The sequence below is a fragment of the Chiloscyllium plagiosum genome, unplaced genomic scaffold (assembly GCF_037043375.1).
Source record: "Chiloscyllium plagiosum isolate Xiang-an unplaced genomic scaffold, Cpla_swu_hap1 HiC_scaffold_1, whole genome shotgun sequence".
NCBI classification, from domain to species: domain Eukaryota; kingdom Metazoa; phylum Chordata; class Chondrichthyes; order Orectolobiformes; family Hemiscylliidae; genus Chiloscyllium; species Chiloscyllium plagiosum.
In genome coordinates, this window is record NW_028270139.1 from 52,951,146 (window position 1) to 52,978,818 (window position 27,673).

Here is a 27,673-nt window from a genome sequence, read left to right on the forward strand (position 1 = left end):
AATGGTAGAGCTGGAAAGAAGAATGCAGGGCAGAGGAAATGACCAGATCAGGTGTTACATGTCATGACTAGAATACAGAGTTCAATGACCAGCAGTCAGCCAACTTTTGCCTGGATGATTGGAATTCTGGTAGACATTGCTAAGACTACTACAATGAGTATAAAGGTGAATCTGAAATTCTTACCACAAGAAAGATGTTCTTTATGAACATTTGTTATAAGCTGACCATGTAAAGACTTTGGGAAGGCACATTTAGTTTCTCGTAAAGTTATATTTTTAGTCTTTATCCACTGAATCATCCAACGTAAGTTGCAATCACACAGGAGATATTCAGTCTGAAATTCTCTGACAACAAAAGCAAAACAGAAGTGCTTTGTTTCCAAATATTTTTTCTTTACCAAGATTGTTCTCTCAAAAAACTATAATAGTAATAAAATCCAGAGATAAACATGATCAAAAAAGGCATCCAAAACATGTCTGATAAACGCACAACAGTTACTGAAATCAATTTTAAACTTTTTAACAATATTTATAATAATATTTTCCAATTCATCATCTGAAACTGGTGGCTTTAGTGAAAAATGAAATAAAGCCAATGAAATATATTTAAAATAAATTGAAAGTATTTGAACAAAAGACATAAAACCAGTCCTAAATGCATGCAAGTTATCTAAATTTTGTGACAACTGAGAATTCAAGAAAATAAACATGAGAGCATTTTACATGACCAAAGATTTTAATAATAATATGATACTGGATTTTGCTCATGTATTAAACCTTTGCTGTATTACCTGCATGATTTGGCAGTCACAGAATTAAGTTGGATTCATTAACTAAAATAGTCAATAGGAGTGGGACGTTAAGGAGTACTAAACAGAGACAAAGGCAGAGGTTACTAGTAGTGGAAATTTAAAAAAAAACAGTAGGGCTCCAGATTTCTGAGAGATGATTCCAATCAGAGCTCCTTCGGAAGTGAGCTTTTCACAGCAGTCAGTTCCCAATTTCTGAAATGTACACGCTGACAGCAGCTATTAAATGGTAGATATATTTGTTAACTGTTATGTTGGGAGTATTGGGAGGATAGGGTGCTAGCTGAGTAGTGCCAGAGTTAAAGGTAAGAGATGCAGTTGTTAGGGTAAAGATGTGACGAATGAGAAAAGGTTGAGTCCAATTGAAGGAGTTCATTGGGTAGGGCCAGGTCTGGTCACAGGGCTTTTCAGGTTGGCTTGGATCTTTTCAGCTCTGGCAGGAGGTCGGGGGGGGATGTTGTCTGGCTGGAGAAAAGTGGGGCTGGGTCCCAAGAAGCGTCAAACCAGGGACTGGTGGGTGTAAGTGAGTTGGGGAGGTACAGTTAGAGTGTGCATGCTCAATATGGGGTTGCTTTAGTACATAAACTAAGTACGTAATAGTCTAACTTTTCCAGAGTAAATAATTTACAAAATTTCACTGGAACCTTCTGAAGTCTCAGATCTAAATGGAGACTTCTGAATGGTTGTAGCTGAAAGTTCAGCTTCCTGAGTGATTTCTTTGCAGTGTTCTACAGTGGGAATTCTTCAGGATTCTTGGGTGCAAATTCCATCTGAAGAACAATTGTCTGGCTGTAGGAAAATCTGGTTCAAAATGCTTTGGCGTTGAAAGTAAATTGTGAGAATCACACCCAGGATATCTTCTGTAACCTTAAGTGACTGACATAAAAGAACACAGAAACATGGAACTAGTTTGCCTGTTTGTCTTCTGCATTATAATTCTGTGTGACATAGAGGTTAAGGTTAATGACATTGATAATGCAGAAAAGAAAAATCATAAATATATTCCAGCACAAAGCAGAGAACATCTATTTTGGAAGCAATATAAGGGCAACTAACAGTTCTTTCGCCACACACATCCTGAAGTGGATAAACAACAATTTCACTTTTAGACATTCCCTCTCAAATTTGCTTTGATAAATATAAAAGGAAATGCAATATTTTGACCATCCAATATGACTTTATTAGAAGACCAAGAGGAAATGACATTAAAGCACCACTGTGCGAATAATTGGAAATTCTGTTATTCTTCCACCAAGATTACAGAGATATATCAGAAGAACCTACACAGAAATTCTACCATGTGGTTTGAATTATGGTGGCACAGTGGTTGAGTGGTTAGCACTGCTGCTTCATAGCACCAGGAACCTGGGTTCAATTCCAGCCTTGGGCGAGTGTCTGTATGGAGTTTGCATATTCTCCCCCTGTCTGTGTGGGTTTCCTCCCACAGTCCAAAGATGTGCAGGTCAGGTGAATTAGCCATAGTATAAGGTGCATTAGCAAGAGGGAAAATGGGTCTGGGTGGGTTACTCTTTGGAAGGTCAGTGTGAACCTGTTGGGCCAAAGGGCCTGTTTGCACACTGCAGGGAATTTAATCTAAAATTATTGTTTATCAATAAGGGATACTTAACATATTTTTGAAGACAAAGTAGTGAACTTTTGCTTATTTTGTGGACCAAGTAAATGAGCAAAATGTGTTAAGTATCTCTCCTTATTTATTAACTTTATACATCGATTGTAAAAAAAATTATAGTTGGTCACATTAAATCCAATACTTCAGCATAGCCTCTTTTCTTTAAATTAAGAACAGTTTTTGATATAGAAAATGTAGAGAAAAATAAATGTCGTTACAACGGTCAGAAATTGAGAAAACAGCCAAGAATTAAATAAACTTAACTTATCACTTACATGTATTTCAGTGACAGAAGGTTTTCAAACGTCCCTTGTGTTAATGTAGAAAACAAGTTTCCTGAAAGGTTTCTGAAAAAAAGGAAATCTGTTCTGGAAAACCTGTACTACTTCATTAACTGTTCTTTACAATTTACATGAACAATTTAAACACTAAAATAAAAAGAACAAAGGATATGGAGGCACTGGACAGAACACATAACACATTTACAAGGATAACAGACTGCAAAGAAAAGATTAACAACATAAACAAACAAAAAAGCTGTGGGGTGTTAGAGGTACTGTACTTAAAACATTTCAACAGAAGTGGGCTGCAATTTACCAAAAAATGCCCAAGGGCCAATTTTGGTAAATTTCACTGCTGGTTTCTCTCCATGAGCACCAGCAAGTTTTTCATGCAATTCTCTGCTGCTCACCTCTACCCTGTATCACAAGCATCAAACTGTACACTCACCAGTGGCAAAAGTCCTTGCCACTTGCAAAACATTCTGTGATTTCCACCACCTGCGTCATACTTAAGGCGCAAATGTGCACCACATTAGTCACTGCCAGCCAATAATAGCCCTTCACAGTACACATAATGGGAGGGAAATGTAAAAGAACAGCTTCTGAGGACACACAGGTGGCACTGTGACACTTCATTGCAAATCAAAGCTCACGCATTCACAAAGTTACTGTGACTTTCCAGTTGTAGCTATGTTATTAATTCATTAGTAACTGCAGTTACAAGAATCAAGACAAACTTGGAATCCATCCTTCGCACCCATTCCATGTTTGAACCCTAACGGAGTACTACTCTTTCCTCAATGCCCAGCATAGCATTACATTTTATTGTTGTTCAGTGGTGACTGTGGTCTACCCCTTGACTTACTTGAAATGACAGCCCTGACGATGAATGACCAGACTCCTGACTGATCCCTGTGCAGCTCTCTGATTCACTTACCACTAATCTCCTGTCAGGTTGCATGGCACAAGATTAATCTTGGCACATTACCCAGACAGAAATGTTAGGGAACCCCTGACTACCCCAGCTGTCCAACTGTCTGTGTCTAAGCACCTGGACGAAGATCAGATGATGCCCTTGACTTACTTTGCTGATACACCCTGACTGGTAACAGTGCACTAACATGACAGAGTACTTACTCCCCTTAGACTTTCAGACACGGCATTTGATGAAGCACATTCAGTGTTTGCTATGTAGGCTGCTGGCATGTTGCAAATGTTGATACTGATGTAACACAATGCTATAAAGTAACTTGATCCTCCCTCTTGACTGATCACTGCTGGCAACAAGGACAAGTTACCTCACTTTGTGTCTGCATTCAATCAAGGCAAGACAAGATGAGGCAAAGGCAATACTGTGAGCATCCAAGTCCATACAAAGCATTAAGAGGGCAAGCAAGGAGTCCTGAGATACACTCATGAAATGCAGCCTGGCTGCACCATTTCAATGTAAGGTGTCAGTGCACTCCAAAATGCAGCACTGTAGTAGAAGCTGCATGGTAAGTGAGATGGAAATGTGCTATGATGGTGTGGAGAGACTGGTGTCAACCTCTGTGGACAGGTTGGAGGTTATGCAAGTGGTTGCTATTCATTGAGTACGAGATATTGGGGTGTGCTGGCGATGCTGGAGTCAGCTATCCACTCTGATTTTCATGTCAGGAATTGTCACCACCTTGTTTCTGCCACAGCATAAAATGAAGCAAATGGGGTAATAAGATCTTAATACAAACAAATGGGCCTTTTGGCTGCTCACTAACGAGATTCTCATCTCACTATTCAAACTTTGGGAGCAAAATTGCATTTGTTTTCTTGAAGTTGAGAACTTCATTTCTCCAATCTTGCCATGTTTGGCCACTTGACCAATCCACTGCTGTCATTATTCAGGGGCTTTGAAAATTCAGCCTCATTTTTCCTGTTATAGCAGAAGAGTAAAACTAGAGGATGTGAATTATAACCAAGAAATTAAATTTAGATTGAACTTCTTTCACTAGTATAGAAATATATGGAACTCCCTACTACAGGGAATAGTTGGCATTCATAATATGGATAAACTTAAGATGATGCTAGAGAAGCACACTAGGGAAAAAAGAAAAGAGGGTTAGGCTCATAACATTTGTTAAGTTTGAAGGAGATGAGACATGCGTTGAGTATGAGTGTGGTTGGGATGAACGGCCTCTTTCCAGGGAGTATTTTTTATGTAGTTCAACATAATTAGATGGAATGTATGGAATGACAGAATAAAAAATATCAAATATTATGCTATTTTAAAGAAAAAAGGTAAATTGACTTGGCTGATAACTTACAATCGGATAAGATTTGAGATGCCTCTGAATATTTCCCCATTTAGACAGCCTATCCTGTTGTTAGATAAATCCCTGTAAGAGAAAAACTTATGTTAAACTGGTTCCTAGATACAGTAGGTGAATCTTGTTTCATTTTTCCAGACTCTGTAATTTGTGAAATCCAACACCCATATAGCATCTTCTTTTTCTTTGTTGGACTCCACTAAACTGCAAGCCAGATGCTCAGAGACATCCAGGATCATCATGATTTGGAATGTGACAGATTTTACGCTTTTCCCACGTAGTGATGTTTTAACTTTTACAGTAAAGCCACCAAGATCCAGGACCCAAAGACTCTGCATGTGTATAACACCAATCTCTGACCACCACTAAAAGGATGAAAATTGGTAGGTTAATAATGTCTCCATGATCATAACTATTAGTGTTTATTTACTCAACAACCATTAATTTCATTCACAGTTCACTCTCAGTTGAGTCAGTGGATTCAAACCCTTCTCCAGAATCTGAGCACCTGAGGGAATGCTTGCATTGTTACGAGTTCCATTTTAACCGGTGTCTGATCTATTTGCTCAGGTGGGTTGGAACTGCTTTGCATTGCTCAAACAATAGCACACAATGTTCATTTTTAAAAATTTACACTTGCATAAAAAAAAGTTTAATTGGTCAATCAGTTAATTTGGTCTTTGCAAAACCTAGCTCGCTACACCTTTACTTGTGTAGAAGAAAACAAATGAGTAACAGCAACTTAAGCAGGCAGCAGTGTGTTTATTAATTGGAGTGCTCAGAGAAAGACAGCAATCTTAGTTAACTGGGTGAATAAGGATATTCATGAACAAAATATAACTTTTCTTTTCCTCTCCTTTGGTAGCCTGTTATTCTCTCTTGGTTGATTTTAATTTGCTGGAATCAGCATTTCCAGTTACATGGCGGATAGGTGAGTTATCAGCACATTGTACAGATCAAAATGCCCAGAGGTTAACTCCCCTCATTCTGCATAGCTATCATCTGTGGTTTTCTTCATTTCAGTATACCCATAGTTTCTTCAATTTTGACATGTTAATTCGCAAATTTTGTTTCATGTAGTCTCTTTCTTTCTTTTCTGTGTCTCCCCTTATTACTTTTCATCTCTGCTGCAGTCTCATTCTGAGCACTTGCCACACACTACACATCAGTTTCATTCTTTCTGTAGAATGACCTTGCAAAGAGACCTGAAGGCAGATCTGAGAATACAGACTTTCTGACAACCCAAGGTGTGATCTTCACATTCTACCAAATAGTAGCTCTTTTCATGTGAATTCTCATATGTCATTTGGATTTCAGTCGCTACAGAAAATTAAGACCAAATAACACTCTCAAAGTTGCCATCAGTACTACTGGCTACATTTTCCTGATTGTAGCTTTTGATGTCTGAAGGAAATGTCTTAAATCCTGATGTAGAACTTGCATCAAGTCTCTCTTTTACAGAACTGTTGTGAGAAGGTGCACAACATGAAAGGATTTCAATGTATGTAGCATTCAGTCTCTCACATTAAGCAAATTGGCTTAGATGCCACTGAACTATGTAGATGTTGGGGTTTGGAACGTAGAAATAAACTCATACTGAAACCTATGAATGATAGAGAGACACTGGGGAAGATTGAGAATTGGCCCATGCATTCACACAGCCAAATAGTCATTGCAGAAGTGCAGACGGGAGTTGAATGTAAGATATCCGAATTTAGGCAATCCCAAGGAAATTCTCCAAGAAACTGAAAAGTCTGCTGGACAATTTCCTTGTGCCTGGCATCCTCCAAATATTTACTTAAATCTTGAAAATTCAAAATGTTCTGATTTACTTATGCTTAATAGTTATCAAGGAAAGGTTAGAGGAATTGGATACAAAAGTGGCTTGAAGGTAGGAGACAGACGGTGGTGGTGGAGGGTTGTTTTTCAGACTCTAGGCCTGTGACCAGTCGCAAGGATCGGTGCTGGGTCCACTGCTTTTCGTCATTTATATAAATGATTTTGACATGAATATAGGAGGAATGATTAGTAAGTTTTCAGATGACATCAAAATTAGAGCTGCAGTGGACAGTAAAGAAGATGATGTCAGAGTACAACAGGATCTTGATCAGGCCAATGGATTAAGGAGTAGCAGATGGAATTTAATTTAGATAAATCTGAGGTGTTGCGTTTTTGAAAGGCAAATCAGGGCAGGACTCATACAGATTAGTTGTAGGGCCCTGGGGAGTGTCGCCAAGTAAAGAGATCTGGGGTGCAGGTGCATAGTTCCTTGAAAGTGGAGTTGCAGTTGGACAGGCTGGTTAAGGCTGCATTTGGCATACTTGCCTTCATTGGTCAATGCACTGAATGTAGGAGTTAGAATGTCATTTTGCAGCTGTACAGGACATCAGTGAGGCCACTTTTAGAATACAATGTTAAATTCTGGTCTCCTTGCTAGAGGGAGATTTTTGTTAAACTGGAGAGGGTTCAGAACAGATTTACAAAGATGTTGCTGGGATTGGAGAGTTTGAGCTATAGGGAGAGGCTGAACAGGCTGGGGCTTTTCCCCTCCAAAGTGTCAGAGGCTGAGGGGTGACCTTATAGAGCTTTACAAAATCATGACAGGTATGGATAGAGCAAATAGCCAAGATCTTTTTTCCAGAGTAGACAAGTGCAAAACTAGAGGGCATAGGTTTAAGGTGAGAGGGGAAAGATTAAAAAGGAACCCAAGGGGCAACTGTTTCATGCAGAAAATGGTGTATATATGGAACAAACTGCCAGATGAAGTGGTGGAGGTGGGTACAAATACAATATTTAAAAGCAACTGTATGGATACTTGAAGAGGAAGGATTCAGACGGATATGGGCCAAATGCTGACAAATAGGATTGGTCAGATTGAGATGTCTGGTCATCACATTGAACCGAAGGTTCTGTTTGCATGCTGTATAACTCTATGACTCTATGATTATAATCCCACTCTAACTCCTGGGTAACAGCAAACCAAAACCTAACACGCACGCAGCCAGCCACCAAATGAGAGCTGCACCACCACCCCCCACCCCGGCAATCCAGACTCTCATGCCCTCTGGACCTGACATACCCACTTTCCAACCCACCCACCCAAAGCATGCATTTATTCTCCTGGCACCCATCCCCCTCATTCATCTGCTATTCCATCCCTCACCAATCAATTTCCTACCACCACCATTTCCTTCCTTCCACCCTCCCTATCAGCAATCCTGCTAATTGCTTTTCTTCTGTACAGACTATGCAGAGGTCTGTTTGTGACATTGACTTCCTGAACTGAAAGTTAATAGTGAACAGCATCAACACTGTGTGAGAGTCCTTGGAGCAGCTGAGTAACTTAGAAGGAACGTTCATCCTTACCACCAGCTCCCCCTTATCTTTTGTAGCTACCCTTGTACTTGCAAGGATTTCAAAGTGCTTGCTGGATTTTTAACTTCAGAATACAACAGTTAATGCTGTAAAAGGAATGCACTTTAACAATAATCTCCATTGCTTGCTTTCAGGCTTCTTAGACAAACTCGTAACAGAAGGCTCTTGTCAAAGAAACTATAGTACAGAAGTAATCTAAAGACAATTTAGACAGGATTTTTAAAAACTGATCAGTGTTAGAACTAGGGTTTCCGGTCCTGATCGGAATTTATAGGACATGATAGATTTATGCCCATTGTATGGATGCAGTTGCTAAAAGACTTAATAAAATAGTGGTGTCATATGCATTTATAGATCATGTTTAAACTCTATCGTTTGGCACAGGATATACATCAAGATGCATTATAGATATTTTGTAGTTAACTTGTTCAGAGATGTTGGAGAAAGTAAGGACAGCCAATGTTGGAGATCAGAGTCAAAATGTGTGGTTCTGGAAAAGCACAACAGGTCATAAGCCTGAAATGTGGATGCTCTTGCACCTCGGATGCTGCTTGATCTGCTGTGCTTTTCCAGCACCACACATTTTGACTCTGTTCAGAGATGTCATCAGTGGAGCAAATGGGACTTGAACTTGGGCCACTTGATCCAGAGGTACTACATGATCCACTGTGCCGCAAGAGCCAACCCACCAATGTGCATTATATTCTAGATCTTATTGATATGCTAAACAAGATGAATTAAAATGTTGGATTGAACATACAACTTTACAGATGGTATTAAATGGGCAAAAAGAGATTGGCTAACCATTTTCAACAGTTCTTGGACATCTCAACTAAGATCGATTTGTAAAATGAACACCACAAAAATGGCCACAAATGATCTTAATAAAGATGATAGTTCCATGGGTTGAAAATTTTTAAATGGCACTTTTCTCTTCAAAGCAAGAAACAGAGAAACCATAATCATTTTGATTTGATTTTGATAAGTTTTCATTCCAGTTCTGTAAGCTTCCATTGAACTGGTTGATTTGTTTTTTTACAGTGCCTTACAGGGAGCTGTTTTGTTTAAAATGAATGTTTTGTTTAAAAGAGCAGAAATCATAATCAGTCACTGATGCATCAAATAATTCAATACTCACAATCTTTTCAGTGTTGAAAGTCCCCAGAAGGCACCAGGCTCTATATTACTGATAAGATTGTTCTTTATGTCTCTGCAAGAAAATAAAAAGCAAGTATTAATTGTAATAATTCATATTCCACTGACTTGGAGCATAGTGCTTACTTCTGAGAGTGATCTGGTACTAATGATACCTGATAAATCCAGAGTATCAATAACAGCACCAGGGAACTTGTGGTGCAGTGGTGTATCCCTTCACCCAAATCAGAAAGCCCAGGTTCAAGTCCTACCTGAAAAGTGTGTCGTAACACTTCTTAACAGGTTGATCAAAAATTCAATAAAAACATCTTTTATACATGTTATGACCAAGATTGGAAGAGTGTACTTTTATTCTCGAGTCCCGCTACTCCACAGGTCACAACATAAATCTAATTGTTTTACCCAGTTCCCAATACAGCCCATTGAACGATTCAGCTATTTTTCGACTTGAAATAAAAAAATCCGTCACCAGGTTTATTTCAATAAAAACAAGGTTATTGATTTTTTAATAAATGATGTATTCAGTGATGCACAACTGATTAACCCACTTGGTTGTAAGGTAAAAATTTAAATGTTTACCCCTATATCACACAAAGCACACATAAACAATCATGAGAAAAAAGAAGACTCTTCTCTATTGAGATTTGTTTTTTGTCGGGGTGGGGGGTCATGGGGGGCAAACACATTTAGCTAATAAGCCTTAGTACTTGAAAGTAGAAAGACATATGGCAAGTATGTTCAAATGGCAGCCAGTCTGATATTCAGGCACAGAAAGGCCAAGGTTGGAGGATGTGAGCTACAGGGAGAGGCTGAAGAGCCTGGAGCTGTTTTCACAGGAATGTTGGAGGCTGAAGGGTGACCTTATAAAGGTTAGTAAAATCATGAGGGGACATGGATAGGATAAATAGACAAAGTATTTTCCCTGAGGTGTGGGAGTCCATAATTTGAGGGCATAGGTTTAGGATGAGAGGGGCAAGATGTAAAAGGGACCTAAGGGGCAACGTTTTCACACAGAGGGTGGTGCATGCATGGAATGAGCTGCCAGAGGAAGTGGTGGAGGCTGGTACAATTGAAATATTTAAAAGGCATCTGGATAGGTATATGAATAGGAAGAGTTTAAGAGAGATATAGGCCGGGTGCTGGCAGGTGGGACTAGATTGGATTGGGATATCTGGTCGGCATGGACGAGTCGAACCGAAGGGTCTGTTTCTGTGCTGTACATCTCTATGACACTATGTCATCAAACAAAAGCAGATATCTCTAGGTTCTTAGCAAATCCAGCTTGCTCAGGAAACATAGTACCAAGGATTCTTCTGGACATTTTGCAGGAGAACTATGCAGGTTCAGATTGGATCAGGGTCCCTGTATAACAATGGACTCACAACAAGGAGTTTTTTCCAGAAACAGGAGAGCTGGGCAAGGAAGTCCTTTCCTTTCCCCAAGTTGGCCACCAATTGAAAACTAAACATTCCACAAAGCAAAAGCTGCAACCTAACAATTGTTAACTCGGGCAGAAGACCTGCAGGAAATATGCAGCTAATATAAGACATTCAAGAACACCTTGCAAACACCTTGCAAACACCTTGCTATCTCAACATCAGGGAACATTCACTATGTTTTGTGTATTTACCAAGTGGCAAGATGAATTGCTCGCTAGGCAGAGGAGACAATGATCATGATATATTATAATGTTTAATAAAAACCAAAAGAACTGTAGATTTGAGGAAGGGTCACTCAACCTGAAACATTAACTTGGATTTCTCTCCACTGATGCTGTCAGACCTGCTGATTTCATCCAGCAATTTCTGGTTTTGTTTATAACGTTTCAGTTGAAGTAAAGTAAATACAGTGTAAGGACAAGGCAAGGACTGATTAGGGATAGTCAATATGGCTTTGTGCGTGGGAAATCATGTCTCACAAACTTGATTGAGTTTTTTGAAGAAGTAACAAAGAAGATTGATGAGGGCCCGACGTAGATGTGATCTATATGGACTTCAGTAAGGCGTTCGACAAGGTTCCCCATGGGAGACTGATTAGCAAGGTTAGATCTCATGGAATACAGGGAGAACTAGCCATTTCGATACAGAACTGGCTCAAAGGTAGAAGACAGAAGATGGTGGTAGAGGGTTGTTTTTCAGTCTGGAGACCTGTGACCAGTGGAGTGCCACAAGGATTGGTGCTGGGCCCTCTACTTTTTGTCATTTACATAAATGACTTGGATGCGAGCATAAGAGGTACAGTTAGTAAGTTTGCAGATGACACCAAAATTGGAGGTGTAGTGGACAGCAAAGAGGGTTACCTCAGATTACAACAGGATCTTGACCAGATAGGCCAATGGGCTGAGAAGTAGCAGATGGAATTTAATTCAAATAAATGCGAGGTGCTGCATTTTGGGAAAGCAAATCTTTGCAGGAGTTATACACTTAATGGTAAGGTCCTAGGGAGTGTTGCTGAACAAAGAGACCTTGGAGTGCAGGTTCATAGCTCCTTGAAAGTGGAGTCGCAGGTAGATAGGATAATGAAGAAGGCGTTTGGTATGCTTTCCTTTATTGGTCAGAGTATTGAGTACAGGAGTTGGGAGGTCATGTTGCAGCTGTACAGGACATTGGTTAGGCCACTGTTGGAATATTGCGTGCAATTCTGGTCTCCTTCCTATCGGAAAGATGTTATGAAATTTGAAAGGGTTCAGAAAAGATTTACAAGGATGTTGCCAGGGTTGTAGGATTTGAGCTAAAGGGAGAGGCTGAACAGGCTGGGGCTGTTTTCCCTGGAGCATCAAAGGCTGAGGGGTGAAATTATAGAGGTTTACAAAATTATGAGGGGCATGGATAGGATAAGTAGACAAAGTCTTTTCCCCGGGATCGGGGAATCCAGAACTAGAGGGCAAAGATTTAGGGTGAGAGGGGAAAGATATAAAAGAGACCTAAGGGGCAACATTTTCCACGCAGAGGGTGGTACATGTATGGAATGAGCTGCCAGAGGATGTGGTGGAGGCTGGTACAATTGCAACATTTAAGAGGCATTTGGATGGGTATATGAATAGGAAGGGTTTGGAGGGATATGGGCCGGCTGCTGGCAGCTGGGACTAGATTGGTTTGGGATATCTGGTCGGCATGGACAGGTTGGACCGAAGGGTCGGTTTCCATGCTGTACATCTCTATGACTCTATAATAACTGAAGGTTTCTGTTAAATCTCAGTGAAGGGCAAGTTTTTAGAAGCAATAATTCAGGATAAATTAACTGTCTCTTAGAATTGCATCAATTAAGGAAAGCCAGCATGTATGTTTTTATGGCTAAATCATACTTAATTAACTTGGAGCGTAGTTTAATCATCACAAAACAGACCCGTCAGCAAAGTTAGAGCCTTCAGAATAACAGGAATAGTGGGAGACTGGAGAGGACATTTGCTGAATGGAAGCAAACAAAGACTCGCTGTAAATAATTGTTGACTAAACTAAAGGAAGGTATGCAATGTGCTTATTCAGGAGTCACTGTTAGGCAATCTCTTTATCCTGACATTTATGAATGACTAATACTTTAGTGCACAGGCCACAATCTTAAAATTTGTGCAGGAAAGAAAGGAAGTTTTGTTAACTGTGAGGAGGATAGTGGTGAATTTTGAGAGGACAGACAAATGTGTGGAATAACAGATGAAATTCAATGTATAGAAATGCAGAGTGATTAATTTAGTGTAAAGCTCAAGAAGAGGCACAACAAAATAAGGAGTATGATTCTAAATTGCTGTCAAAAATAGAGACACCTGGATGGATATGTAGACGAATCAATGGGGGTGGCAGGGCAAGTTGAAAAATAGTTCATACATCATATGGGATCCTCAGTGTTATAAACAGAGAGAGAGGCTGCAAAAGCAAGTTAGATATAATAAACCTGCATAAAACACTGGGTTGAACTCAATTGGAGTACTATATCCAGTTCTGGGGAGGATGCAAAGTGATTCAAGTGGATGTAGAAAGGATTTATGAGAATGTTCCAGCGATAAAGAAACTTCAGTTACACGATTAGATTTGAGAGGTTGGGGCTGTTTTCCTTGTAGGAGGGGAGGTTGGGAGGAGATTTGATGGAAGAGTTCAACATCATGAGGGATTTCTATGAGTAGGTTGGGAGAATCTGTTTTCTTTAGCAGAAATATCAAAAACCACAGGACACTGATTTATGGTGACTTATGGTGGTGTGGGCAGCATGGTGGCACAGTGGTTAGCACTGCTGCCTCACAGCGCCGGAGACCTAGGTTCATTCCCCACTTCAGGCGACTGACTGTGTGGAGTTTGCACGTTCTCCCCGTGTCTGCGTGGGTTTCCTCCGGGTGCTCCGGTTTCCTCCCACAGTCCAAAGATGTGCAAGTCAGGTGAATTGGCCATGCTAAATTGCCCGTAGTGTTAGGTAAGGGGTAAATGTAGGGGCATGGGTGGGTTGCGCTTCGGAGGGTCGGTGTGGACTTGTTGGGCCGAAGGGCCTGTTTCCACACTGTAATGTAATCTAATCTAATCTAAAAAAAAGCAATGATTTCAAGAAGAAATTTTTTTGGTAAAACATAGCGATTAATTAGGATGTAGAATGCCTGCCCAACAGTATGATCTGAATGGTTGCAAACAGTGCCATTAAGTGAGGATTGGACAATTACTGAAGAGAAAAAGAAAAATTGCTGGGCAATGGGTGAGGGAATCTTAGTGAAAGATCCTTTTTGCTAAGAATGAATATAATACGGTAGAATATCATATTCTGTATAAGGGTGAGGAATGTGAATCTAGAAATATCCTCTTAAACTTAAATAAAACAATTTCAAGAATATGAAGACAGTCTGCTAAAGTGGTTTGGGAAAATGTGCTTAAAAGATGAAGGTTACAAAAACAGTGTCAAGATGAAGGGCTTTTGCCTGAAACGTCGATTTCGCTGCTCCTTGGATGCTGGCTGAACTGCTGTGCTCTTCCAGCACCACTAATCCAGAATCTGGTTTCCAGCATCTGCAGTCATTGTTTTTACCTCGTTTTTCCCCTTGAAATCCAACAATATCTTCTACACAGTTCACAATACTTCTCTCATTTCCACACAAGTTTTGAAGTTGAATAGCCAGGTGTCTGTCACCACAGTAAAATGCAGAGAGCATAGCAAATGTTATTTGAAGGCACACTTTCCAGACCAAATCTGACCTGCTTAGTGACAACAGCTTTTGCATGGCTGGTTTAGGTAAGCTTCTGATCAATGCAACCTTCGTAACGCTGATGGAGAGAAATTTGACGATGGTCATCTGGATATCAAGAAGTGGTGGTCAGACTCTTGCTTATTGTAGATTGTCATGATTTGGCACTTGCACTTCACAAACATTACTTACACTTGTAATGAGCAGCTTAGAGTTCTGTCATACCGTCGTTTCTTGGGTAGGTTCTTGCATGTTCACAATTACTGTATTGTTAACTTTATTTAGCTGTCTTTGGTTCCTCATCGGCATTGCTCCATTAAGTATTGTGACTTTGTAAGGCACAGAGTCATTGCACACTTTGGATACTTATTAAGGTAATCGTGCTTCTATTGTGGGGCATCTCTTGATACTGATCTTTGGTCCAAGTTGTAGTTGAGGTATTTCTGCACTTGTATGTTGGCCATGCACCATCTTTATCCTTCCTTGTTTGATGAAAAATATGTCCTGCATCTCAGACAATGTGAATAGGTGGTGGCTTGGCAAGTTCATTTCTAATTGCCTTATGAATGTGATCTCTACTGCTGATGGTAACCTCACACCAAGAGGTGTAGTTCTGATATGTAACATGGCAACATAAAGATCTTCTTTTGCTGTTCTATATTTCAAGATGAACGACTTAACGGTGGAAACCATTCATTCAGCGGGACCTTCTGATCTGGGGTAATGTGATGAGAAAGTCACATGTTATGCCCCATTCTGCTGGAGTCTGGATCCCTTAAAGATCTGCCTATATATGGAGCCCACTGTCAGAAAATGCCTTCTTCAGGTGCACCAAACAGACTGAATTTGGCACTCTGTGTCTGCTAGGAATAAACTTCAAGAATTTTTCACCTGTCTGACAACTGGAAAGTTGGAGAAATAATTGGTAACTAAGAAAAATTCAACTACATTGAATCTAAGTGGAGCAGTGGAGATTCTGAACCAAGGGACTGCTCGTGTAGTTCAAATAACCGCATACTGAAGGAGGATGCTGCAACCAGGTTACATCTAGATCTAAAATGTCTACGCTTGTCCAGATAGAATTGTTATCTACCCTGGACCTAATTCTCAGTATTTTTGGCAGTGCCTTCTGCTGCTATGGATTCACTGGTGATCTCATGGATAGTCACAATGTTAAGATCGCCCACCCTTGTAGTCTTGCCACTGCTGGTCTGCTCGTGTCGATCAGGTAAAATATTCAGTCTGTTCCATAGCTGCGTTGCGTAAGTGTCTCAATGTGAAAGACTGACAGCCTATTTAGCAGTTATTGGTTGTACTATTGGGTTTCAACCATCCTAATATATAGTTCATTCAGAATTGTAGGATATTTTTTATTCATTCACAGGATGTGAACATTTATTGTCCGTCCATAATTGTCCAGATTGTTGTGGGTCTGGAATAACATGTAGGCCAAACCAGCTAAGGATGGCAGATTTCCTTCCCTGTAGGACATCAGCAAACCAGATGAGTTTTTCAAACAATCAGCAACACCTTTATAGTCATAATTACTCTCTTAATTCCAGAGTTTAACTGAATTCAAATTGCACCATTTGCCATGGCAGGATTCAAATCTGGGTCCTCAGAACATTACATGGATATCTGGTTAACTAGTCTAGTAAAGACTATAGTATTTATCCCCATGTAGTGTTCTGGGGATTGTGCTTATTATTAGAGGCGATGGTCTAGTTTACTAGTCTAGTAAACTAGGTCATCATTTCTACTAATTAGCACAATCTTCCATGTCAATGTTGGTATTGTGCATGTTTCTTTGGTCAAATTATGTTGATAGTGGCAAAATGTTTTGTTTGTTGACTATTTCCACACAAAATGCTACACTCACAACAGGGAAAGTTGGTTTGAGCTCTGGTTTGAAGTTTTTCCACAATGGACTTTGGCACAAGGCTACCTTACTGGGGTTATGTTTACATTATATTTACCTCCATCAAAATTAATGGATTACAATATCTATGTTGTGATGTAGGTTTGTAATATTATTGTTTTATTTGGAAACTTGAAGTTAAGTAAGGAACAAAAATAGATTTTAGTTTTCATTTCTGTGAAGGTGACTTTTTTCCCCCAACATAAGGATCAAACAGTTAGTTTTAGCATTGAATCAAAGACACATTTACTAAGGAAAACATGTGATAAGCTAAAATATTCAATCAGCTACCTATGAAGTTACTTGCTAAATGTTTACAAATTTGAATTTTATGATACAGAAAGAGATAGTCAGGGACTGCAAGTAGTTTGTATTATTCAGAATGGAGATCATCCTCGTGTGAAGGCGATTGTTTTAGTTTGTTGAAATCTCCAGCCAGTAGATCAGGAAAGATGTCCTCAGGCCAATGATGCTGCAAATTCTTAGATGGTTTAACAGTCCCAGACCAAGGACTGAAAAGATTCAGTAGAGTAAGAAATTAAAGAAATAGGAGTGACGATTCACTGGGATCGAGAGACTGAGGGATATTGCTTGGAAAAGTGTTGAATCTTTTTACTCTTTACAATCTTGCTAAAAATCTTAAAAGAGCAAAGAAAGCTTCATATAAGTAATAATCTTGTGTCCTTGTTGCTAAAACCATATTGGCAGCCTCTGAATAGCCTATAGTGTCAAGAAATCTGGATGAAATTGCTACTATATCTCCTGCCTGCACTTAGCATTGAGCCATTTAAAAGAAAATCCAGATGAAAATTATGCTTCTGCTTTTTTTTATTTTTGCTGCAGCTGTCATTTTTGGTTTTGTTTGTTATGAGTAGGATACACACAATGTTTTAAAAAGGCAATTCAGGAAATTGATGCATCACCACCTTCTCAAAGTTGGGAGATAAATTAAGTCCTTGCCAGCGATATCCATATTCCATGGAATAATTTTAAAAATCACAGGTCATCTATATATAATAAAAACAGGAAGTGTTGGGAAATATTCAACATATCTAGCAATACTTGTGCAGGCAGAAACAGAGTTACTGTTTTGAGTCAAGTACGATTTAGAGGGGTATTGGGGGATATTCCAGAGTTAACAGTCCAGGGAGCTAAAAGCACAGCCACTAACTGTAAACTGGTGAAAATCTGGAAAAAGACCAGAATTGACCATGTCCAGAATTGGAGATCTAGAATAGGATACAAAGCTAGGCACGTATAATACAATGGAAGGAATTTACCACAAAGGATCAGAACTTTAGAACTCAGAGTCACCAGACTGGCAGCCACTGTATGTCAGTGAACACAAGAGAGATCAGTGAATGGGATTGCTGAGACTTAGCATGAAGGCAGCAGTATTATGGATGAACTCAGGTTTATAATGATAAAATGAACATTCAACTTGCAGCTTTCAACCTATTTTCAAATGAACCTGTTCAGGGATATTATTACGCAGCTTTAGAACAGATGGAACTTGAATCCATGCCTTCAGGTTCAAAGGTAGCAACACTACCACTGCATCACAAGTAGTGCAGTTTTGACAGCTTTCAAATTAGAATACCTGAAAATTAAACAACTGCAACTCTGTTTCTGAAATACTATACCATCCAATTAGGCAATTAAAACTACGAAGATTCCACAGAACACAAGTTTTGGAATGCATAATTGCATCTACTGGAATCATTCTAACACTCAAGGCCTGGCAACTGTGCCCTCAGTTTTACTACATAGTTGAATGACTTTATGCTGGGACTCTCTGAAAACTAAACCCAAAATCTACAACTTATGCTCATCAGACAGATATGGGTCGTGTTATTAATATACAATGACTTTTTGAGAAGAAAATATTTGCTGATTTGATGTATTTATGTACCTTTAATGAAATACATTTTTTCCAAAGCACAACGACATCCTTTTTGCAGAACAATTCTCAAATCCAACACCGCCTTCATGACCAATGTGATGCAAGCTAAAGTTGGATTAAACTTAAAATTACATTTATCAAGTGTTGAAACTGTAATATCACTTGGAATTGCCTAGGAGCCTATTTAAAAACTGAGGATATTGTTAAAGGAGATTGATTGATGTTACAGAATAATATAAAGCAAAGCAAATCTAATGGAAAGCAATTGCAAATAAACATTCTGAAACATCAAGTCTTAATTTTCCTTCATCATTAAATGGAGGGAAAAAATAAATTGCATTTATGTAGCACCATGTGTCAACACTGGAAAAAACTCAAGCTATTCTGAGTGGCACAAAATGGTAACTGAAATGCAATCACAGTTATTATGCAGGAATACCCAGAAACCAATAGCTGCAAGCTCTGCAGATCAACTGTCTAAATGCCTTCTGCATTGTTGGTTGAACACAAGTATGAGGGAACCAACAATCTAATGAGATTAAGGGTACTACAGGCAGGAACATTAGTAAGGAAATGTACACAGAATTGAATGGGACTGAAGAAAACAAATACCTGAACATAACATCCTACATTTTAAGATTCTAAAAGCGGTGGCTGCTGAGATATTGGATACACTGATACTCCCTTTGACACTTGCTGTGATCTTCAAAGTTCTATAGATCTTGGAATGATCCAAGTGCATTGGAATTCCATTAACATAACACTGCTTTTCCGGAAACAGAAGGCGAGCAAAGGGGAAGGCCAGTCCAATTATAAGGACAGTAGCCCTTGGGAAAATGCTGGAACTTATTATTGAGGATATGATAATAGGACAATGAAAATCATGTGATTTTGTAGTCTGCTTCATGTAAGAGATTGCTGATTTGAAAAATCTAACAAGGGTTTTATGAGAACATAACTAACAGCCAAAATAAAAAGGAATCAATGGTTGCAGTGTCTTTGAATCTTCAAATGTCATTCAATAAGATATCAGATCAGAGGTTATTATGCAAGATAAAGTCTCATGCCACTGGGGATAACATAATAATATGGATTGAGGATTGAAGGACAGAAAACAAAAATGGAGAATAAATGGTTCATTTTTAGATGTGCAGGCTGTTACAGGGACTGCAAGAATCAGTGGTGCAGTCTTAACCATCCACAGTCTATATTATTGGCTTAGAGGAAGGGACTGGTTGTAATGTGAGCAAGTTTGCTGATGATGCAAAGCTGGATGGGTACATTAACTGTGAAGAGAACAAGCAGCAGCACAAAAAGCATGCAATAAGATACATGAATGGCAAGATGGTAGCAGACGGTGTATATGGAGTACTTTTAAGGGGAAGTGATGATGTAATAATAATGCCACTGGACAGAAGTCCAGAACCCAATGAAATGTTCTGAAAAGATGAGTTCAAATCCCACCATGGCAGATGGTGGAATTTGTTTTCAATAAAAATGGTAACCACATGACCAGTATTAATTGTCATAAAAATCCATCTGCTTTAGTTATATCCTTATGGGAAATAAGAACGTTATTCTGATCTGCTCTGACCTGCATATGACTCCAAATCAATTAAGAGGTGGGCAATAAGTATTGGCCTAATCAGTGTTGTCAACATCCTATGAATGAATAAAAACAATAAAGTGGCGAACTGTGAAGTTATTCATTTAGATTGGAAGAATAAAAGATTTTTTATGAGAAATAATTTAAAAGTGTTCAAAGAGATTTTAACTTCCTTCTGCAAATAACAAGTGCTAACTTGCAAATATATCAGGCAACTGGGAAGACAAATGATACATTAGCCTTTACTGCAATGGGATTTGCAGTACAAGAGGACAAAAGTCTTGAAATCATCTAGAGCTTTGATGAGGCCACCTCGACAGCAATGCTCTCTGTGCTTGATCCACCTGTAGCAGATGCATCTGACCATGATAGCATTGGTAGGAGTGATCACTGCAAACCTTGTGGAGACAACGTTACACCTCCACATTGTGGATACCCTTTATTCTGTTGTGTAACACTGTCCCCACAGTAATTGAGATCAGACAGATCTAATAGTTAAAAACAGAGCATCCATGAGCCATTATGGGTCATCACGAGCAGAAGAATTTAAAATCACAATTTAAAATTTCATGACTCAGCATATTCCTCCTTCTGAATCATCATCAAAGCAGGTATCAATCAATTTATTTAAATGAAGTATTTTAAATGGAATAAAACACTTCAAGACACTTTCACTTGTTTCAATAAAGAACGAAGATGAACAAGCCCAGGATGAGTCCAAGGCGTGACACAACAGTGACACTAAAAATGAGACAGCCACATGGTGAAGTCATAACACAGAAGTGTACACATGCTGAGAAAGTGAAGTTAAGCAACTGCAAAACCAAATCAGATTAAAGCTTTGCAATCCTACCACAGTCATGAAAGAAAGTGGATACGTTAAACAGCTAACTGGAGGGAGCTGCTCAATAAATGTCTGCATTTCCCATGACAAACGAGTTGAGCATGTCAGCACAGAAGACAAACTTGTAATTTTGCAACAACCTTCCACCAGAAAAGCCAAGTGGTTCATCTATCTGGCACTTATCCGAGTTTCCCATTGCAGAAGCCATTCTTTTCTAATTCAAATCCATGTGCTATTTAAGAAAGCACAGAATATAGCCAAGGTTATGGGCCTTTACAACAGCATTACTGGCTGTGGTATTGAAGATGGGTGCTTCAGAAATAGCCATGCTTGTAGATAGCAGTTCCAGCCACAATATTGGACCTGATAATATACAAAGTTGCCCAATTATGTCTGGCTCACAAAAAGGAGGGCAAATCTAATACAGTCAATCACTGCTATGTCACTTTATTCTGAATTACCAGCAAAGTGCTATATGGTGCAATTGATAGTTTATATAGCTATGCAGTGCTGCTTAATTAAAAAAAGGAACTGCAGATGCTGGAAATGAGAAATAAAACAGAAATTGTTGGAAAAATTCAGCAGCTGAAACCCCACTCATCTTCAAAATATATACCAACCTTTTCCTAGCTGCAATCAGTTCTAAAGGAGTGTCACTGGACCCAAAATGTTGACTCTGCTTTCTCTCCACAGAAACTGCCAGACCTGCTGAGTTGTTTGAGCAATTTCTGTTTTTGTTTCTGCATTGCTGCAAGTTGCTCATTTTCAGTGTTAAGCAATTCCTGACTGTATTATATTTTTGGTCTAAACAAGGACAAGACAGCTAAGTATCAATGATGAGATCATGGTAACTCCCCTGACATTAAGGCAGCATTTGACTGAGCATGGTATCAAGGAGCTTTTTCAAAATGAAAGTCAATGAAAATCAGCGGAAAAGCACTACAATGGTTAGAGTCATATCCAGCACAAAGCAAAATAGTTATGCTTGTTAAAATCTGTTAGATTTCATCTCATTGGCACATTTACATCAGTAAAGTTTAAATGACTGTATTGTACCTGTGCTTAATGAGGAAAAGTTTTAATTTGTTATGCATTACCTGGGATGGTTTGCAAAGCTTGGGCTATGTTGTTGAGAAGTCACAAAGTCGGCATCTCTTTAAATGGCAAATAGTATGCGATAGCTTTAAGAAAGAATGGACAGAGTGATCTGATGCTACAGCTTGGAAAGTTTGGAAAATTTGGGCGCCAGCAAGACTCATTTAGCAAGCCAAAGTTTTAATGCTGATTGGGCAGGAATGTCATTTGAAATACAGAGGCTTGAGGGTCTCCGATCAAAAAAATATAAACTATAGTTGATTAAAGGTACAAATTAAAGTTTGCTTGTTGTGATCTTCCAGGAAACAGTCCTTTCTCAACTACCACACTAAAGAAAACAGCTACTCATTTGCCTCGGTGCCACATGTGGAACATTGTAGTACAGAGATTAGCTTCAGAAGTTGCCTATATAAAAACAATGAGTTCATTTCAAAACATATCCTAAGACCATAAAAAAACAAAGTGAACTAAGTGAAGCTGATCATCACTGTATTATATGGCCAACCTTTTTTGGACCAAAGCAATGCGAACAATTTGAATTAAACCTCACTTCATCTAATGTTAATTTATTCCACTTGCAGAAGTTGAAGAAATATGTGCAAAAGCCACAGATTTAAATTTCAGGTCACAGGAAGAAATAATTACACCACTGCCAGAGAGAGGACAGTGAAAGTCAAATTCCACTGAGTAAGATGTTCAGGCTGCTAACAGGTACAACCAACACCACCGAATCTCAAAATACATCTGCAGAGGCATACAATTTTAACAATAAAAAATTACTTTTTCCTAGGATAGCCAATATTTTGTTCCTCTATTTTAATGTTGGTCAATTGAAGGAAATGTTATGAAGGTGTAAAGATTGTAGTTTTAATAGGAATTCAATGGGTTGCAAAGATGAAACAAAAATATTTTTTGCATAATCCAGCCTAAAATAATTTATTCACAAATCAAACAGGATGAAACCAATTTATCAAATTTTTTTCACAAGAAATACAGGAGCTAGTTATCCATATTGTCTATGTTAACTCTGCTCACTTTATACACTAAATGTTCAAAGCAAGAATTGATAATAGTGGGACTGGCATTGTCTCTACTGTCTAATTTTTCAAATGATTAATATGATAATGTAAGTAGGAAGAATATTAAGTACAATAATAAAAGTAGTAAATACGAATAGTGGCAATAAGTAAAAAGATGAGTTTTGGGCAAGTTTGCTTCAAGGCAGCAAGTTGGTTTTTAATGTAGATTACAGGTCAGGAACCTAACTTAGTTTTTACATGCTTTCATATAAGTAAGTGTCTTTTTTTTAGGAATGTGTGGTTTAACATGCCATTTTTCTTAGTACACATTAGAAACCAAAAGGAAGGATAGTTGTAGTCACAGAATTCACCAGCACAAGAAAAGGCCATTTGGCCCATCAACTCTGCACCACTCCTAACTATTCCAATCACATTTTCCAGCACTTGCCCCATAACCTTCTGTGTCTTGGTACTGCAAATATACATTTAAATATTTATTAAATTATCTGACTGGTTTCTACCTCTATCCCCCTTACAGCCAACAAATTCTAAAAACCCATTATCTTCAGTGAAAAAAGCAGTCCTCACATCCACTCCAAACTTCCTGCTATTCTTGCACTTTCCCCTTGTACATTCCATACTTCTCTACGGCTTCTGCACTCTTTCACTTGAGTCTTGATGTTCCTGTCCATTATTTGACTAATATGTTTAATATCGAACCCACTTATTCTCTCTACAACTGCGTGTGACTGGAGAATGTTTTGTTTTTGATTTCAATAAACAATCCAGGTTTTATTTGGAGAAAGGGTGGAATTGGCATGACAATTATGAATTTAATATACTTCTGCAAGGCTCACGTACCTATGACGTACTAAACAAACTGCTTCAAGGAAAATCATAATTAAACTAAAACATCACATTTTTCTCTTTGCACAGGTAGTATCAAACCTGCTGAGTATTTCCAGCACCCTCTGTTTTTACGTCAGAAATCACACCATCATTCAAACCAACCAGATCCTTAAAAATAGGCAATAGAAAGGGTCAATGAAACTGAAGTTAGATGGAAACATTTTGCTTTATAAAACTTTATAGATAGACAATGAGAAGGTGTCAAGCACTGGCTGTGCATGTTCAACCAAGCCAGGATTCCATATGAGCTAACAGATGGTATACATTACTTTCAATCCAAATATAATTCAGGTATAAGAAAACCGTGATCATCTGAGACTATGCGGTAGACAGAGATCCACAAGAGTGTCAGGGAAATTATGGTATGAAGCATCTGTTATTTGGTCAACATCCAAATTGTATACAGAGCATAGTTTTTCTCCTATTGGATACATTGCACTTCTTGCATGGTTGATCTGGCAGTTGTTTCCCCCCACAACCTCAATCTTCCAAACATTGCTTTCATTCTGACTGCATTTACGGAGACAGAAACAACATTAAAATGTTTTGAGTCTGATATAACTCTTTATGGGCTCTTCAGAAGTCATAATATTAGACTTGAAACATGATTGTTTCTCTCTCCACAAATCCTACCAGACCTGCTGAGTTTCTCCAGCACTTTCTCTTTTTAATGTCAGCATGTGCTGAAAATGTGTTCTTTCTATCGACAACGTATGGGTGTAGTTAGTTATAACTCGCTTACTTTAGGAAAGGAAGCAGACATTAAAATGCAATTCAGAGTGAACAAAACAGAGAACTGTAGCAGGACAGAGTAGTGTTAGAATCAGAGGCATGACATTGGAACAGACAGACAGAATGAGTAAGGTGGAATGGTCCTGGTAAACACAGGCACTGGTGCCTAATTAGGGCAGATGGAGGAATCTGAAACGTGGACCAAGTTGTTGCCTTGAATGCTTGCAATGGTTGGTCAAATGAATTTTTTACTGGATGATAGGAACATGCTGACCTTAGTTGTCTGCCAAGCGCTGGAACCAAGGGGCTCAAGAGTGACTTATTGGCTAGCTATCTACTGCCCATGTTTGTGCAAGGTCAGAATGCTAGAACCATATAAGAAAATCAGAGCAAGATGAATCAGACACAAAAGTAGTTATGAACCACTGAGATTTCCAGAAATGAGAACTGAAGAGTGAAGCAACTCCAATGTCAGGTTGCCAACATATTGTGGTAGATTGTCGGATGGTGCTATGGGAGTCAGCTGGGATGCAAGCTATTAAATGTGTCACATCCCACCATCTCACCTCATTTCATTAATTATATATTCACCAGTTATGTTTATAAATACTGTAATATCTCCAGTTAACGCTTTCAATCAAAAGTAAGACAATCTTCCAGAATGATTTGGACCGAAGAGTCTGTTTCCATGCTGTACACCTCTATGACTCTATGATTTCATGCACCTCTGTTCCTTATGTTAAGTTTCCATCTGAACTTTAAAATACATTTCTGCCTAGAAAGTCCACGCCAATAGCATTCAGGGAAATTTGCTGCGTGGAACGATTAGTACCTGTCCTTGTTCTAACTAGTCCAGTCAAGTCACCATGCCAATGCATATTGATTGTACTTAATCCACTTTGTTGGGAACCAGTGAGCTTTTGTTGTTACTAGAGCATGATAAGCCACCTCATTCAAAAATCTTTGAACTTCTCAATCTAAATTTGTTTCACTCCAAGATTAATCAACTTTGTCCAGGCTTTTCAGCTGATAGCTGACGAATCATGTCAAGGAGAAACTCCTGAGGATGATACAATCTTGCATATAGATTTACCTGGTTAAGAAATAAAACAAAAAGTTGATACTTACAATCTCTCCAGGTATAATTGTCCAATAAATGAGCGATTCTTCAATTCTGTTAACTTATTGTTGCTCAAGATCCTGTCAAAAAAAAAACAGAAAAAGAGTCAGAATACCCACTGATTTTATATGTAGCATTACATCCTTTACAGTCAAAAATAAAATTTACAAATTTGCCAGTTGGAATGTACTCCTTGGCCACATTTATCATATCTTTTGTATCACAATTATTTTCAGTCACACTTTGGTGTTGATATTTGCAATGGAAACATTTTCTGTAACAAAAGAGTCACCTATTAATTGCACACCTCCTGAAAGTAGTGGCATTGTCCCAAACCTCTTGATCCATTACTGAAATACCACACTAAACACAATCTGTAAGAGGCAGCAAACATTTTCAGTTTTATCCAAGTTTGGATAAGAATGCAATACTATTCCACTATCTTCAAGTATTTATTATCAGTATCTTTTCTTCAAGTTATCTTATACCTACATGAAATCAAATTGATCTTCATAAAAGATAGTCCACTATTTTCACTTACCCGATTTACCATTCTTTGAATGTTGCCAATCATACCCAGAGGTCTCTTTCCTGTACTGACACCATCCAACACCCCACTTCTTGCTAAATGCAAATCTGACGTCGTCACATAAATTAAAGCCCTGACTCTGTCTCCATTAGCACCACAGCCTTACCTTGCTCTTTGAAGATCTTAAAACCTACCTTTGAAATGGGAAAGGAGTGATGAGTGTAAGGAAAGATGAAAAGAAAGAGCATGTAGATTTGATGGAGAGTAGGAAAGAGTGTGAAGGGAAGAAAGATCAAGAAAGGAAGAACCCAGAAATGTGGAGGAGGAAAAAGATGAAAAGGAGAAAACAGACAGAGGTGAATAGAATAGGCAAAGGAGATGTGGACGATGGGAACAGAGATTAAGGATGCAGCTTAGAAGTGGACAGGATATCAGAAGGCACAAAATTGAAAAGTGTCTATCAGAGTTGAATGTATCTCGTAGGAGAAGGAATGGTTACATTGCTCAACCTTGGGAAACACCACTTGAGGAGAGAGTGGGAGGATGGAAGAGTGGCTGATTGCTGGGAGGATAAAGTGTTTCACTTAGATTGGAAGTGTCACTTCGGTGGGGGTTAAAAACATGAGTGAAGATCGAGGAAGAAAGACAGAAGAGTGCAAAAATGTCTCATTGGAGGTTGCCATTGCATCGGAAGTCAATGGAGCTGACAAGAAACTCCAAGTTCAAGTATATGTCAAAGGTAAAATGTTTGTCAAAGTTTGTCAAAACTAGTGTTGACACAATAGCTTCACAGACCTCCTTTGGCATTATAACTATTCTAAGATTACAGATAGGGGTTGGAAAAGTAGCTGAGTGACTGCATATTTTAGAACCCATTAATGTTTTAGGTGAGAAGATAGTGACATCTGGTAGGCTGCCACTTCAGCTCAGGGGGAAAGAGATAAAACAATTACATTTAAAAAATTTTAAAAATTATGTACTGCCAGTTTTTCCACATCATATATATACTTAGCTAAACATGGGGAATTCGCCACTTGGTGGAGCTACAGTTTAAATGTTAATTCAATTTTTCAGAAATTAGGAACTTAACTTTTAAAACAGGAATCCTTAAAAGATCCTAATTAATGTACCCAGTTTTTTCTTCATAAATAAACGAAGTTTTCAACACAGAATAACTGCCTCCATTTGCTTAAGTTTCACTGACCCAGTACTTAAGTTTTAAAAGAGGTCTTAAAACAATATGTTTTCAGCACTCTATTTTCTGGGTTTGACAGAAAGCATAGCTGC

At 38.7% G+C, this 27,673-nt stretch overlaps 1 protein-coding gene across 2 annotated transcripts in view; it reads right to left on the minus strand.

Moving 5' to 3' along the window:
- The window catches only part of adgra3 (adhesion G protein-coupled receptor A3), a 132,211-nt gene that overhangs the window by 44,075 nt on the left and 60,463 nt on the right, over positions 1 to 27,673 (minus strand). The window contains exons 3-7 of one of the 2 annotated variants that reach the window (XM_043694002.2): positions 25,866 to 25,937; positions 9,537 to 9,608; positions 5,021 to 5,092; positions 2,715 to 2,786; positions 185 to 345 (exon numbers count right to left, since the gene is read on the minus strand). In XM_043694002.2, the coding sequence (XP_043549937.1) occupies positions 185 to 345; positions 2,715 to 2,786; positions 5,021 to 5,092; positions 9,537 to 9,608; positions 25,866 to 25,937 (449 nt within the window). Of the gene's footprint in view, positions 1 to 184; positions 420 to 2,714; positions 2,787 to 5,020; positions 5,093 to 9,536; positions 9,609 to 25,865; positions 25,938 to 27,673 lie in introns of those variants that run through there. The other variant, XM_087986809.1, reaches the window with a different exon arrangement.